Below are 16,680 nucleotides of genomic sequence, written 5' to 3'. Positions count from 1 at the left end.
GAAGTTGTAATCCTGCTAATTCTTTTGGATAAATTCACATTCCCATTGTTGAATAGCAGCTTGTAGCCAACGGCCTGCAGGCGTGTAGCTTGTTCAAGTGCATAATTGACAAGAATGTGTGTCAGAAGCCAAGTCAGCCTGCATGCGCCAGCCTCAGCAGTCAGAGGGAGGGGAGTGATGAAAGACTGAAGATCTTTTTTGAGGGATTAAAATGTGATGTTACAGGACACTGCATGCAATCTGCTGTCACGCAACACCCCCACCCACCTGGAGGAGCGGGAGAAGAAGGACGAGCCTGGGGAGGCAGCGTCGGAAAGGTGACATTATCCTCCTCTTAGGCTAGATTTTGCTTTGACAAATAAATACATCGTTTTGGCCCCTGTCATGTTTGTACCTTTATGGGGATGGTGCATTTTTCAGGAGTTGGCAGGCGGAGTCAGTGGACAGCGGCTGCAGCAACAGCATTGCATTCGCCGCTCCCTGCTCAGAGGGCCTGTGTGCAGAGGGAATCTGCATCACCACCGGAGGACGCTGTGACCAGACAGTCTGCAAACCCTCAACAATCAAGGTACGAGGTGACGCTTTGGTAGTGAGGAGATTCTTATTGGGGGGGGAAAATCTGGCATTAAAAGTTCTGTTCATACATTTTTTTGTAGGTAGAAAAGGCGACCATGACAGAAGGCATGTTCCCGGAGCCGGTGCGAGTCCGACCTAAAGAGCGGGGAGGCCGCTGGGGTCACGCCTCGCCGTTCATGCGTGGTAGCACCATCGTTCGCTCCCAGACCTTCTCACCGGGCGCTCGGAATCAGTACGTGTGCAGGGTGAGTATTTTATTTTATTATAAAAGTGACAGCATATAGATACGAATATAAGATGTGTAGTGTAATTCTCATCTTTCTTTCCTGTCATGCTGTATATCCATCTGGATGAAAAGGCCGTGCACGATTAATGTGCAGACAATGTGCAGGAAAGCGCCCCCTCATTTTAAGTATTTAAAATGTTCAAACGAGCTCATTCTTGAATGTAATTAACTGTTTTACAGCAAGTTAAACAGACAACATTCAACCTTGTCAACCATAATTATGACTTTCTGCCACCCGCCCGCGCCCCGCCCACCTCCAGGAACATTTATACAGTATTGTTTGGTTTGAGTTGCCCATCAGCTGTGGAGGTGTCTCCTTTATCTTAATATATATAGCTCAAAAACATCATCTGACAGCTGTGTCTCTTTCCAGAAATCATGACCTAGTTACTAAAATACCCAAATAAAATCCACAAACGCTGTTGTGAGCAGTTTCATGTCGGAACTAATTTCTCTCTACTGTCTACATTTGCCAACCAAAAGAAGTGCACAGCTAGTTTCTGCTCAGCTGTGAGGGGACGACTTTAAGTGTTTACATCCTGTGTAGATTTGTGCTTTCGTATGCAGCGCTAAGATCGGTGGGTGTAGTGCGGTAACAGGTTTGTGTTTTTAGACTAACTGGGTCATAATTTGTGGAAAGAAACATGAATGAGTGTCTCACATTTTTTGTGAGACGAATGATTTTTAGTCCTTTGTGCCACACTTAACTCTTATCTATGAATCATTCAACCATAAAAAAGGCCCTTAATTCAAAGTACGAAGCAGTGTTGTGTTTACATGTAACACACGACTTGGTAAAGAACCAAATGCATCTTAAATCTATGAAAAACTAATTGAATAAATGAAAAATGCCAAAGACAATATATTTGCATAAAATAGTATAGAACGAGGAATAAGCTGAAAATTTTTGGAATACTGTGCAAAGTGTCCATAAAGTGGAAATGGCATTGTCTTCCTTCTCTCACGCCAACCAGTCGCAGCAGATGGCCCCGCCCCTCCCTGAGCCTGGTTCTGCCGGAGGTTTCTTCCTGTTAAAAGAGAGTTTTTCCTTCCCACTGTCGCCAAATAGCTTGCTCATAGGGGGTCATATGGTTGTTGGGTTTTTTTTCCTCTGAAGGTATTATTGTAGGGTCTACCTTACTATATAAAGCGCCTTGAGGCGACTGTTGTTGTGATTTGGTGCTATATAAATAAATTGAATTGAATTGGACCTGAAGCTGAAGTGGAAATGGCAGTCCTAAAATACATCAGTGTATAAAAGAAAGAAATAGGACAGGCACAGGACCTGAGAGATACATTTGGCCCTGAAGCCTCATCAGATGTGGTCTCAGTGGAAGAGTGGCTGTCAAGTAGCCATTCTTAAGGAAGGGAAACAGGGAGCAAAGGCTGAGGTGTTCCAAATTACAGGCATCACTGAGGGCCATCGTACTTATGGAGCGATCCAATTTTATTCCAAAATCTATAAACCATGGTTTGTTGTAGTTTGAGGTTACATTTCAGTCAGCAGTGTTGGGGAATCTTGTCGAAGTGATGTGATTAATTTAGCATCTGATGGGAAACAACAATGGACTGGCCTCCCCAGAGCCCGGACCTTAACATTACTGAAGTAGTGTGGGATCATGTTCTTCCAAAGAAGAGCTTTGAATGTCCTTGAAAGCCTGGAGAACTGTTCCTGAACACTACTTAAAGAAGGCTCGTCTGAGAGAGTCCAGGCTGTGTTAAAGGATAAAGGTGGTCGCACCAAATATTGACATTCAAGCTAATTAGAATTGTTCAAACCGTTTTTGGTGCGCAAAGCCTTGCAGGGAAGTCCGTGTCTCCACTTGTCTGTAATTAACTAAAACATTTGGGCCAGTTTAAACATGAAATAAATCACTGCCATATTTTCCATATTCATAACAAAATGTAAAGAAATTAGGGTCAGCTCAAGAGTTTTGCACATTACTAAGTGTGGCTCACTTTAAAATAAGGCAACTTGCACTAAAATAATCTAGCTGGATTATTTGGCACCATGGGGCAGTGGAAACATGTATTTTAGGGTGAGCTGTGGCCTTAAAGTGGATGTTATTGTTTCTTTCAGCTGTATCGCAGTGACAGTGACAGCTCAACTCTACCAAAGAAGTCGCCTTTTGTTAGAAACACATTGGAAAGAAGAACACTGCGATATAAGCAGGTACGTCCTCATTATGTCTCTTTCACCCTGTGCCTGTACGGGGTTTTTTTGTCGTTTACCTGAGTTGTCTGTGTGTGAGCAGCAGTCGTACCGCTCCCCCCTGGCCGAGCAGCCGACGCGCACCTCCCTGGACCTGGAGCTGGATCTCCAGGCCTGCAGGACCCGTCAGAGGCAGCTGATGGAGGAGCTGAGCGCCCTGAGAGAGCTGAAGCTGCGACTGGAGGAGCCGCAGACCAGGGAGGCCACCGAGCTCCCCAACTGGGCGCTGAGGGACGAGCGCTTTCGATGCCTGCTCAGAGAGGCCCAGAGACAGGTGAGGAAACCGAGTGGGCTGCAGCTCCCTTACAAATACGCCTCTCCCAGCAGCGTTTGACAGTTTTTGCTGCTTTACAGGCCAACCAAAGCAAGCAGGAGCAACGTCAGGAAGAGGCGGCAGAGAGGAGGCTGAGGAAGGCCTCTAAGGAGGTTCTACAGATGAGAGGGCAGAGCCAGAAGGAGCCGCTGCCGGTGCAGACGTTCAGGTGAGAAATGCACTGATCAGTTTTCACATTGTTAGTCACGGCACCGAAGTCCAGGAAAATTACTGTGCCTGTCAGCAGAGGCTGCACTTCAGGTTAAACTGATGTGATATATAAGTCAGCTAAAATCTGTTTCAGCTGTATGCTATGAACACCCGCTGACCCCAGAAGAAGTCTTAAATTTAGCTTGGCATCTATTCCTTCCTCGTGTTCTGAAGAAAGATATCGTGGAAGAGGACTGTTGTTTAGAAACTTAAGATCTACAGAGCTCCTACTTTATTCATATCACATATCCATAGTTTAAATCGGGAACCTTACATAATGTTACATTTGTGGTTATTTCCATCAGAAGAAAGTCATGGCAGGCCCAAACAGTGGGTTCCACTAAATTAAATTCTTTAAGATTTAAATAATCAGAAATGTGACAAGTAGCAGGAAAATAATTTCTAAAACTTTTACTGGCAAATAAGTCAAGTTCATGCAAAGACTGATCTTTCTTCTTCATTCATAACGTCTGCAAATCTCTGACACATTGGACATCAACGTCTAGACCTAACTGATCAGCGACGATCCATTCCTGCTTTATCAGCACTCCAAGTCGCTGGTCCACCTGCTTTTTAAGGACTAACTAAAAATATCCATCAATTCAGGACCAATTTGGTGACCATGTGTGCATTTTTCCAGCCTTACACAGCACAATGTCACAATGCAAAAATGACACATTGTGCAAAACTGACCGAAAATCTACGGTCAAAGCAGCAAAGTGTACGAAACACAAAACGACAGAACTTTTGTCTACACTGATTTAAAAGTCAAACGCCAAAGAGAGTTCACAAGATCACTGCTGATTAGGAAGCTTTTACTAAAAACGGCGTATTAATTATAACAAGTCGTCTTCTTTGCCTGCAGAGAGAAGATGGCTTTTTTCACAAGACCAAGGTTCAACATACCTCCTTTGCCGGCTGACGATGTATGAGAGCTCGTCTCTGTGTTATGTGACTAAACATGAAGTATTTGTGCCTTTTTTTTTTTTTTGCTTTTTTTTTTTTTTTTTTTTGAGCTCATGAAGTACCAAGATTTCTTCTAAGGCCACAGGCGACGTGACCAGCAGACTATGAAGACTCAAAGCTCAAAGGTTTCACATTTTCAGAAACATTTGTGTGATTATTGTAAACACAAACACATTAAAGATGCACAGTTATCGACGACAGCGCGGCTGCTCGTTTCTTTTTTGAGGAAAGTGACTTTCGAACAATCTCCCTCTCTGCTCCTGTATGACTATCTTCTGTTTGTGCTTACAAAAGGCTGGAAGACGGGAACAAAAGTCAGTTTGAACAAATTCACTGTACTGTAACTTATTTTATAGTACTTTTCCTTGAAGGAAATAAAAAAGAACTCTTCCTGCTTTTTTTAAGTGTATTTTGTAGCTTTGAACAAATAGCACTTCAGTGTTTTTACATACAGTAAAATTGAATTATTGTCTGATTTGTCTCCTAATTCTTAAGAGTTATTTGCATAAAAAGTCACTTTGTAATCCACTTTTGTTACAGATGTCATTGTCCTTTTATTGTTATTAAAATTAATATTATTTCATGTACTTTTCAATATATGGATGAATATATGAAACACTGTATTCAGATTTCTTTTCTTAATGTATGAACATCTGCAGTGTTACCTCTTGTGAAGATAAAACCATTAATCTGTATCTCGCTTGTAATCAGTTGTGCAAAAAGCAGGATTTTAATGTATTTATTCAACCTGTGCGAGGATGGAGGTGGTGTCATATTCTGCACACGCAGGCGCTTTCTTTAAATGTGTCACAGCATTACACAAGATTTTTCTCTAACCACAGCCAACCTCCGATGACCCATTTGAGTCTAAATTTGCAGATTCTTGAGAAACCGTACCACAGTCGAAGCAGGCAGCTGTGTCAGCTAATTATCTTTATACAACATCCTGTTGAAGTTTTTTCATAACGCAAGGAGAGGCAGCAGATGTAATTCGACTGCAGCGCCGCTTCTGAGGTTTCGTTAGCAGACAAAGCGACTCAGTTGGATTTCTCATGGAGGCATCAGAGGCAGCGACGTGTTGACACATCTGCAATCAAACCTTAAAGTTCTCATGGTTCGTCTCTAAACTGACAAATTCATCTTGCTTTTTGTAGAGGCCCCACGAAGCCCAGGAGCGTGCCTCTGCTTGTCTGTATTTTTTGGGGCCAATTTTACAAACGCTTGTGCATTTTTCAGAGGACAGCTCGGGGGCAAGTCTGATGTGGGCCAACACACTTTTCAGTCATTCAATACTTTTATTGTAACATAGCATCAAGGATCCCCTGAGAATAGTTTCCAATGCAGAAGGAACATGAAAAACACCAGATTACCCCCCCTGCTCTTTTTGTTGTATTCAGTACAAAAGGTTAGATGCTAAAAGGGGGGACGACAACACACTTTAACGCTCATACAGAAAAAAATAATTGCTAAAACTTTTTAAGAATAACTTAGTTGGAACATAAATTAACAAAAGTGGGTTAGAGAAAATTAATTCAGGTGCAGCTTACAGAGAGGTATAAATGCAAATACAAAAGCCACAAACCATTTTTACCCACACCTGCATTCTCTTTAAACAATACGAACCACACACAATATAAGAAAACACGATGACAAACCACTGTTGTTATGCGTCCAGTTGAGCAGCTGTTCAAAATGAACAGGCACCTGTAATAGGTCATAAAGGCTGAGAGAATATAGTATCTGGGTCAATGTTTGCACATCGTAAATGAGAGCCCTGCTGTTCCACTCAAACACATATACATCTGTTTGTAGTGACGTGTAGGAGATGTCCAGTAAAACAAACAAACATTCACGAATCTGTGTTTTCAGGCTTTAAAATTAAAGTGGGACTATTATGTTTTGCCTAAATTTCTGTCACTTGCAGTACTGTGTAAAAGGCCTGAGCCACACTTCATTTCTTCACATCCAGGGAGCCAGACTTTAAGTAGACTTGAGCTTTCAGCCCAGTCCCCGTACCTGTCCATTTTCAGAGGAACTTCTTTTGTTAGTTAAGCCACTCAGTCACCTACTTATCACCAGAGCACAAAAAAGGCACCTAACTCAAGGGATGAACCAGTGTTGTGTTTTTACATAATACAACTTTGCAAAGAAGTTCTTTTTAAATTGTATCTCTTGGTGCTTTTGCAAGTCTGCCAGTTGGATGCTGTATTTCCGTGTCTTTTGTTTATTATATGAAAAAAGCCAAAGCTAACACAGTTTGATAGACATAAAATAGTAAGTTTACATCAACAAGGTGATTCCCTCATCAGAAGTGGTCTCAGTGAAAGGCTGTGAAGAAGCCATTTGTAAGGAAGGGGAAAAAGAAGTATGCGAAATTACGCGAGAACTGGAGCGAAGAATCAGTGGTAACAAATTCAAATTGGAAAATTTTTGGTTTAAATCACGGTCAGTCCATAAGGATGAGATCAGGAGGCCAATAGCGGTCATCTGTAAAACATGGTGGGGAATCTTGTCAAAATTCATGGTCTTAGGAATGCTGAAAGTACCATCAGGTTTTGATCCACCATCCAATACTTTCCTCTGATTGACATTGTGTATGAGACCACTGTCAATCTGCTAAAAGCAAATCCGGACAGAAAAGACAAAAAAACAAACAACACGCAACACTGTTAGTCATGAAGCCCGGACGTCAACAACAGTGTGATCTTGACAGAGAACAGAACAAAAGGCAGCCGACATCCAAAAAACAGCTTTGAATGAAGCCTGGAGAAAATTACCAGAAGGTTCGTCTCAGAGAGTTTAGGCTATGTTGGAGAATAAAAGTGATAATGTATTTTAAAAAATGAGCAGTGACTCAAGACTTTTGCACAGTACTGTAGATCGCTCCAGTTTGAGATGTTTAATATAAACATGTACAAGGAGATCAGTGTATACACATAAAGTAAATCCCAGGCTGTTGAACCCGTGTATCTACTGTTCGCCCAGCTTGACCAATGTTCAACCAGGTGAAACCAGGTTGAACCGGGTCTGGTATTGTTGGGCCCTGAGTGAAAGCAGTGCTAAAGTTGGGGTTGAAACCTGTTCTGCTATCAGCGTTTTCCCTGCTGTGCTCTGCGTGAAGCGTACATTATTGAGGAGCAATTTACTAGTCCTATAAATCAAGTGTAACCATCAACTACTAGGAGGCACACCTTCAGTTTAAGCCCAACGTAGGTGCTCGAGATGTGAAAACGAAAGCTTTCCTCAAACAGTTCTCACATAAAATTTAATTTGTTTTTTGCACGCACACGCCGTTCTGCCTGTTCTGCACACTCACATCCAGAGACTGTGTCCTCACAGCTGTGTTCTTTTCAAAAACACAACTTCGTGATTACCTGCACACGACGCATTCAGGCGACATGTGCAAACTGTAGCTTTAACAAAACAACATGGCTTGCGCTCTCCTCGGTCTCTGCAGCTGTACGGTGAATAAGGATTGCTTTGATCTGTGAATCAGGCAAAGCTCCCGATTCCAAGAGTAACAATATCTTGGGCTGGGAATGATAATAGACCCCCTTTAAAAAACAACAACAAAACAACAAAAACAAAACAAACAAAAAACACGAGGTGGAGTAGCACCAGTGCACATACAGCATGATGCACAACGGCAAAGATATATATATAAAAAAATAAAAAAAAGCCTGAGTCTGCACGTCTATCTCAGACCAACACTGGCACTTCTCTATATGTTAATTTAAACACACAACATCTGTCTGTTCACAAAAGCACCTCATCACTCTGTCCACCTCCTTAATGACCAACAGCCAATAAGATTTAAGTCCAGTCTGTGAATCCAGCTCAGAGTTTTTTTTAAATGGGGATGGAGACTATGGTCGGAAGCTCCCCGATAGGAGGTGGGTTGTACTTCTCGACCCTCATCAGCCGCCGCAGGATGTCATCGCGATCACGTGGCCATCCATATACATGTGTGTTCTGGAGCCAGTTAGGGACGTGGCACTGATTATACATTCAAACAAAACAACAAGAAACAAAACAGGGTGTGAGACTGGGTGGTGGGTGGAATCAGTGGCATGATCTCACTCAGGAAGACATGTAAAAATTACCTTTTTAGCCCCGGGGAACAGGATAGGAATGAACCTGAAATTCTTGCTTCCATTCTGGATGAATTCATTCTGCAGCTGAGTGACACACACAGGAAAACCACATACACAATTTGATTTCACAGCGGCGATGAGAGCACGCAGTTTTTCGCTCTCGTTAAGATTATTTCAGTCTTCGTTTGGACCACATTCAGGTCGCTCACCTGTTTATGTATGTAAACCGTGTTGTAGGTCCTCTCGTCGCTCTCCAGGCCAGCAGGGGAAGCGGTCACCGTCTCGTAGTACTTGGGGCTGATGATGATGATGATGAGATACTCTTTCTAAGACAAGAGAAAATTACAACTGGCAGTAAGCTACTGCAGCTATCAAACTTCTTCATGCAACAAGTTCACTCTTGCAGAACGTCTTGAGTTCCTAGATGTGAAAATGACTTCCTCTGTAGGCAGATTGCTCAATTTAAATTGTTTTCATTCCATTTTATCATCATGAAAGAATTTCACCGACAGTTTGCCTTTTTTTTTTTTTTTTACCTCACTCAGGTATCGCTCCATGAAGTCAATCTTGCTTATGCTTCTGAACTGCTGCTCGAAAATGTCGATCTGAAACAAGCAAAGCTGCGAGTCAGACAGTTTAACCCTGCGCAGAAAACACACAAATTCTTTATACATTTTAATTGTGTAAAGCCAGTTAACAGGACAAGCTGACAAATAACTTGTAAGATATTAACAGAAACTCAGAGTCACCAACAAAATGAAAGCAAGAAATATGTAACGTGATGAGCTGATGAGAGTCTAGACTAAAAGTTCATCTGTAGCATCCAGCATTCACTCTGGGAGGAAATTACAAAAATAGGCAGGAATCACAATTTAGTTCAAAAATCACTTGTTTAAATGGATATACAGTAAGCTATTTAATAAGCTATTTATTGTATACTATATTTATAATAATTGCACCTAAATTTGTAACTTTAGTATTACAATGACAAAGTTTTTTTTTAATGTTTGTTAAAATCTAGCCAGCTGAATTTTAACTGTTTTTTTCCAGCTCCTGAGATTTTAAGTTGCTCAAACAAAACACACAAAAAGACTAAAAGCTGCACGTACGTGCGTGTCAAAGCCGTTGTGCCGCAGCAGAGCCACAAATTTGATGATCTCGTTGACATGCTTGTCGTTGTCTGCTTCGTAAGTGACGAAGACACGCCCTGCAACAAAAACAAACTTTTTCAGAGGCGGGATCGTCTGACAACAGGACCAGGCGTCTGATCTGCTCGTGAGCACTCACTCTGCTCCAGAGACAGCGGCGCGCTGCAAGGAGGGCGCTTCTCTTTGACTGGAACGTTGTGTCCGCTGTATGTAGTTAAAAAAAATCATTTTAATAGCAGAAACAAGCAACAGAGTGAGAAAGAATTTAATTGTAATTTTTAAAAAGAATAAATCCAAAAATCAAAACTCACATCTGTGTGAATCCACCTGCAGGAACTCTGCAGTCACCTGCATCTGCAGCAGTACAGACAAAATAAATACCGGCTGCGGTCTGTGCGTGGTTTAAAGGTTAAAAAAGGGTCCGGCAAACTTACAGTACTGGCGGTAAGCTGGGTGGTACTCAGGCCAGGGATGCTTGTTGACCATAGGCTCCCTGTTGAAGGCGTCTGCAGGGCACTGAGCACAGCAGGCGGGCCCCTGTGGTGCACACGAGTATGGCGATAACGTGTGGTGGTACAGGTTGGCTGAAGGCGGGTTAGAGCGCAGAGAGAGCGGCTGCTCTAAGCTGCCCATGCTGCTGTGAGTGCCGGGGAGGGACAGGAACTTGCATCTGGAGAGGCAGCTCTCTCCAGAACAGCTGGAGTAATCTTTCTGGCTCAGACAGGACGGCAGGCTGTTGGGATATCCCGACCAACTGCTGGCGAAACTCGGGTGGAGCCAGCCGCTGTATGCCTGGCTCGGGAAAGGAGTTTGGGGGCTGTACCCAGCTGGCAAGCTGCGAGAGGGCTGGGATGGGCAGAAGCTGGACTGGGGGAAGATCCTAATGTGCTTGTGCTCCTCTGTGTCCAGGCTCTGCTTGCCGAACAGAGAGCCATCACGGTATGAAAGAGGGTGGTGGCCCAGAGGGTCGGAGGCGGACTCTGGTTTGGAAAGAATGCTGGGGTCTCTCAGCTCTGCACTCATGGTTTCATCGTCTTCTTCAGGTGTGTTGCGGTGACTGACCAGGTGGCTGATGTGACTGTGAGCCGGAACATTTACCAAAACGGGGGAAGGCAAATTAATTTCAGTCTGACTTTAGTGGAACTTCTGTTTCACGCACTTTATCAGCTCTTATCAAGTGTGATATCCTCTGTGACTTTAAAGTGAAAGCACAGCAGAAAGGCGCTGGGATGCGTGCAGTGTTTCTCTCACCTAGTAGTTGTTGAAACCGAGTAGACCGACGTGGGCAGCATCATTGGACCTTTTCCTCCTGACATCCATGTGTGTGGGGTTTGAGATGCACATGAAATTCTGCTGGAGATAAAAACACACACATGGGTATTTAAAGAACCCGAAAATGTGAAATTATGATGTGAACAGGAGGTGTAAACAGTCCCTTGTCTGTGAGACAAGATGAACGGTAGTACATGTTGTGATTAACATCCAGATAAAAGTTGATATATTTAGTTGACATATTTAAAGAAACAGAGCTGATGAGCTGTTAAAGCCAAATTTATGAACGGCCCTACATTACTGCAAACTCCACATAGTGCACAGTAGGTAGCGTGGTCCCCCCATGGGGCGTGGTCACCTCATGATCGGAAGGTCGGGGGTTCAAATCCACTGAACGGCTACCCTGAGGTACCCCTGAGTACAGTCCCTACACACTGCTCCCCGGGCGCTGGATTGGTGGCTGCCGACTGCTTCACTGAGTGAACGGGTTAAATGCAGAGAGAATAATTTCCCCACGGGGATCAATAAAGTATACATTATTATTATTAATAATAATAATAATAATACTTGCAGAAACACTCTTGGTAAGGCAGGCTGTGTAAATAAATTACACTTTCTCTTGTGTGATTGTTTTGTCATTTCTATAATATTACAGTAGTAGTAGTTAGTAGACGGAGGTCGGATTATTTTTTTTTTAATCCTGTTTGGACGTTTTATTATAATAAACCCAGCTCAGTCAACTCGGGACCACTTTTATTCGAGGTGAACAAACTCATAAAGCACTTCTGATATCTGCCCACACTCGGTGTCTTTTTGACTTGATTTGCAAGAAACGTGCCTCCCACACAGGGGACTTTTCTCTAAATGTTTAATGGTCAACACATCAGGAAACGCACATGTGGGAATAAGGAAATGATGGTTCTCATTTACCGGAGAAATCAAACCACAAACATTTTAAAATGTAAAACTTGCCTCTGGGATTTCAGAGGTCTTCCCGATGTCTTTTTGTGTTTTGTTTTTAAAGCGCTCAAACTTCCATGAAAACTGCTTTCAGTGAATTAAAGAGAAAAAAAAAGTCTATCGCATCCCCTTAGATCGTTTTTTAGGGTCACCGTTCCTTTTTCCACTGACTTTCTCCACAGAGAAGCCGTGTAACCTCGTTTCAGGTGGGTTTATCTTCCAACACACCCCTGATAGTTCCCGTAAATGTAAATCACACTCATTAAAAGCCGATCTGTGGTCGCAGTTTGCACTTTCCACTGACGCTGACCCAGATATTTCTCCGTCTGCTTAAATTTCAGCCTGACTTCCTGCGGTTCAACATAAAGCATAAACACACACACACACACACAGCGTTCCAATAATCACACTTTCAATTTTCACACCACTACGAGCGTTAAATTAGCTGTAGTACAATCTGCCGTGACTTTCACTTCTGTCTGAGCTTAAAGAAAGAAGAAAAATGCTCAAAGACAAAGAGAAAACTAAATAACAACCTATTAATATATATCTATATATATAGATATATAGATATATTTAAGGTGTGATAAGCGTGAGATGGTTTGTAAAGCGCGTGACCAGGTAACGTGTTGTGTAAGGGTAATAACTCAACTCACCGACGCTGCTTCCACTCATCAAGCCTCCTTCAGGTCACTGAGCCGCGGCGTGGAAACACAGGAACACCTCAAAGGGGAAAACGGTCCTCGAAGAGTCTCAGAGAAATATTAATTAACGAAAGAAGAGCTCGAGCCTCAGTAATAATTGTCCTTTTTACCCACGTCTCCGCGAGACACATGAAAGACACTGACGCACAGACCGGAGCCAGTTTGATCTTTAGCGTTCTGCCGAGCTGCACCGCCCACCCCAAAAACTCCACCTTCACCCAATAGACTTCCTCCACACACACACACACACACACACACACACACACACACACACACACACACACACACACACACACAGTTTACTAATTGATTTACATGTAGTCATTAAACCTCCTGATCCACAGACTGTATTGAAGAGATGGAGGTAGCCACTGTTTAATGTGACCTGTTGGTTTTGGACCCTACATTTAAAAGCAGTGTCAGCTGGTGAGTGATCATATTTGGAAAGAGAGGATGAAGAGCTGAATTATTTTTTTATTTTTTTATTTGTGGCTCCTTATAAAAAAAGTGCCACGCCCCTAATAATGTAACCCGAGTCTTCAAGTTGAAAATGATAAGTAGGGATGGGAATTAATAAGTATTCAGCGATTCCATATCACTTATTGATTCTCACTGGGTTTCCACTGGCTCTGCTTTGAGAGTCGCCGCCATCGCTAAGCAGCATATCAAAGACATTACATGCATGCAAATGAACTCTATGCTGTGGGTCAAATGTTAGTGACTGCTGAAGCTATTTCCCCTCTTTGTTGTGATCAGTGTTGGATTAACTACTCAGGAAGTAACATATTACACAAATTACAGACTACTTTTCTTAAAAGTAATGCAGTATGTAACTTGAGTAATTAAGTAATGTACTTAACACCGTCTCACAATCACCATTCAAAAATATAAACCTGAGGCTACAGCCCCACACACCAACACAAATCCCTGTCCTAATGAGTACACACATATGATTTTCTCTTAGATTTAGGTATGAACAAAAAGCCCACAGCACAAAGTTCAAAACCAGCACAGAGACTTCAAAGCAATCGCTACAGTGATTCGACTGAAGAAACACGAACACTGGCTGCAGCCTGAGTGCTCATCTGTTTGTTGGGCTGGGGTCGGCATTCACTCAGCTATAACATCACTCTGGCTATTCTTGGCTATCTTGCCGTTAGCATCATATCGCTGTTGTTTTTGTTCTGGATGCACTTAGCACTTTACCGTCGCGCTCTCGTCCTTTTGTGCAATAAAAATGAAAATATCAAAAACTTTCAAAGCTCAATTCACCTTACAAATAAAGAGCAGCACTCAGCCGTGAGATAATTCACTCAAATTAAAATATTTACACCTCTCTGCACTAAATCAGCAGATTAACTATTTTCTCCAACGTTAATCTGGTCCCACAGTTAGATTTTTTTATGTTCTTCATAGATTGTTAATTGGCATCTTATCATCATCATCTGAAAATGTATTATTAATAAACTGTTTATTTATTTGCAGTTGGGTGTTTTCATCATGAGGTGATGTGCATTCAAAATGCACATTGCCACGTTTTGGTGAAAACCAATCACAGCATATCAGTGCAAACACCTCATACCAACTGTCTGCATAGCAACAAACCTACAAGCGAAAAAAAAGAAAAGAATCAAGGTCAAAGAGTCGAAATTCCTCCACAGCGATGTGAGAGGCTGAAAATGTTACACAGAAAACAATGACTTCAACTTATGGCTGCTGAGGGTGGTTTTAGAAACATGGCGTCTACTTAGTTTTTCACACAGTGCTTCTGCATTTTGGTTTAGTCTGTTAGATAAATAATGTCAGCGTGTAACACGTCATGTTTTGCTGTTCATCTGAGGTTGTATTTAATTAATCTTAACACCTGAGAAGGACCAGATGATCCTAAAACTTGCTGTTAAAACTTAAGAATTAAAAGAGGGCCACGTTTTGGCTTTGATATTTGACTTTGGGAACGGCTGATCTCTAATGGTGGTCAGTTTCAGCTAATAGCAAATGTTTTGTAAATCGCTACAGAAGTAATTTTTCTCATAAATCATATGTTTGTACTATAATAACCCTAAGACTTCAGAGTGCAGAAAGGTGATGCATCCATATGCTTAAATCTGGTCCTGTTTGTCTCATTGGTGTGTTTACACCTGCTTTAAAGTTTATGTAAATAGGCAGGCATGATGGGGGGTGGGGTATAGATCACAAGACTGTAAACATGCAGACTGCAGTTCCTATCCTGTTCAGTTTTGCTTTCACTTGTTTTTTTGGTTAGGTTTAGTAAAAGGTTGTGGTTTGGGTAGTATTCTGAGAGGCCCATCCTGCTGCAGTATTTGCATCATGGCAGACACTATGTATCTCTGAGACTGTAGCTGTTTGCAAATTATAAGAAGAATAAAATTCTGAATACAAAACTATGAGAATTCTGCAACAGAAGAATAGATTTCATAATAACTTAAACCTACTTATTTGGGGATAAACTTCAAAACGGAAGTGTTTTTTTAATCAAATTTGATTAGCGATTGTTTACATGTATTTATGTTATGGTATCGCATTTCATATGATATCAATCGCCATGTATGGGCGTGTCCTGACAGCACTCCTGCTGTAGGTACCACAATTTTCACAGTGCTTAAGTACAGAGAAAGCAAAGCTCCAGACATTTTTTTCCTGTTTTTACAGAAATGTAACTAGAAAATTTCATCATTATTAGTTAGAAAACATGTAATCACCATTTCATTGTTTAATGGTAAAGTTACTCTAAATTAATAGATAATTAAACTGTAATCTACAGTTCTTTAATGATAGTAGATACACATCATGACTTTCTTCCCACCCAGAAAACAAAACACCTGAATTCATCAAAACTAACAACAAAACACAAAGTCCAACATCTTAAAACCCGTTTATTTGCTCATTAGATGTTCTGTTGAAAAGTTTCCTCTTTGGAGTGTGGCACAAAAAATTACAGGATTTTTTCCTAAATATGCAAAAAAAAAAATCAATAAAAATAAATAACTTTTACTAAAAAAAAATCATTCAGTGATGGAAAAAGAAATTTGGTTCTTTTCGGTTTCACACTATCATATTTTGAAGGAAAATTTAATATGGAGTCAAGGAATCCCTGAAAATGTAACTAAAATAACTTACGACAAGACTATTTTAAGTGTAACCTTCATAAGTAAGACTATTGATAAAGGAGTTTATAATCTAATAAAATGATATTAGAGACACTGAAATTGCCTTAAAATCTTAAAAGCAAGCACAGAATTTTATTCTGCAAACCAGAAATCACTTGGATGCTGAGATACCTCAGGTCAAGGTCAAAGTGTAAAGGATATGAACCCGTATAATAGATCTATAGTTACATCAGGATCGTTTTTTCCCCTTCCTATACAACTTGAAGTTGCCTCACCCGTTTCTTTATCTTATTCAGCCTATACCCACATCTGTCCAGTCATCTCGCTGTTTGTCTGTGGTCATAAAGATTTGATCAAATTGGATGCGACAAAACTTTCATGAAAATTAAGAGAAACCTGAGCTCAGTGATCACCTACACCAAGAATCTCAGTGTAATAAGATCATGAAGGGGTAAATTTGTGTCCAAGAGGAGATTTAGAAAAACTCACCAGTTAATAATCTACTCTTCATGCAGGATAAATGCAGTTTCCAGTAATTCCTGTGAGCTCAGGCCTCAGACTTCTCTAAACAACGAGAGTGGGGAAAAACCTGCCTGCAGCTAAGTATGTTAGTGACAGAGGGATAGTGATAATATGGTCACAGCAGCCCAGAAGCACCTCCTACCTGTTGATCAAAACTTCTATTTGTGAGAGACAGCCAATCAAAACTAATTTCTCTTATAGGGAGAGAAGCAAGCTATATTTTTTGAGTAGTGAATAGTGCAAAGCTACTTTAGTAGAGTTCAAAGTAGCAAAATGCAGAGATGGAAAG

General features: G+C 41.5%; 2 protein-coding genes across 4 annotated transcripts in view; one reads left to right on the top strand and one right to left on the bottom strand.

The window, feature by feature from the left end:
• wwc3 (WWC family member 3) overlaps nt 1-5,150 on the top strand; it is a 42,370-nt gene extending 37,220 nt beyond the window's left edge. The window contains exons 20-23 of the mRNA XM_005922981.3: nt 2,943-3,035; nt 3,118-3,348; nt 3,429-3,556; nt 4,463-5,150. Of these exons, the coding sequence (XP_005923043.1) occupies nt 2,943-3,035; nt 3,118-3,348; nt 3,429-3,556; nt 4,463-4,529 (519 nt within the window). The 3' untranslated portion in view covers nt 4,530-5,150. The remainder of the gene's footprint in view (nt 1-2,942; nt 3,036-3,117; nt 3,349-3,428; nt 3,557-4,462) is intronic.
• Nucleotides 5,151-5,838: 688 nt separating this feature from the next.
• On the bottom strand, nt 5,839-12,933 carry traf3ip2l (TRAF3 interacting protein 2-like). 3 transcript variants are annotated; one of them, XM_042221130.1, is made up of 10 exons: nt 12,694-12,933; nt 11,057-11,158; nt 10,240-10,883; nt 10,117-10,153; nt 9,945-10,009; nt 9,767-9,864; nt 9,194-9,262; nt 8,867-8,983; nt 8,667-8,741; nt 5,839-8,559 (listed from the first exon to the last, which is right to left on the bottom strand). In XM_042221130.1, exons 2-10 carry the CDS (start codon nt 11,119-11,121, stop codon nt 8,413-8,415), a joined length of 1,317 nt encoding a protein of 438 aa, XP_042077064.1. In that variant the 5' UTR covers nt 11,122-11,158; nt 12,694-12,933; the 3' UTR covers nt 5,839-8,412. The 3 variants fall into 3 exon arrangements, with proteins under 3 accessions (XP_042077064.1, XP_005923044.1, XP_005923045.1); XM_005922982.3 differs by having other exon boundaries at nt 10,117-10,159; nt 12,694-12,932; XM_005922983.3 differs by having other exon boundaries at nt 10,117-10,159; nt 11,057-11,155; nt 12,694-12,932.
• Nucleotides 12,934-16,680: the final 3,747 nt, after the last annotated feature.

This window comes from Haplochromis burtoni, unplaced genomic scaffold (genome assembly GCF_018398535.1).
Source record: "Haplochromis burtoni strain Fernald_Lab_line unplaced genomic scaffold, NCSU_Asbu1 Contig_61, whole genome shotgun sequence".
Lineage (NCBI taxonomy): Eukaryota > Metazoa > Chordata > Actinopteri > Cichliformes > Cichlidae > Haplochromis > Haplochromis burtoni.
This window is presented reverse-complemented; position numbering and strand designations above follow the sequence as displayed.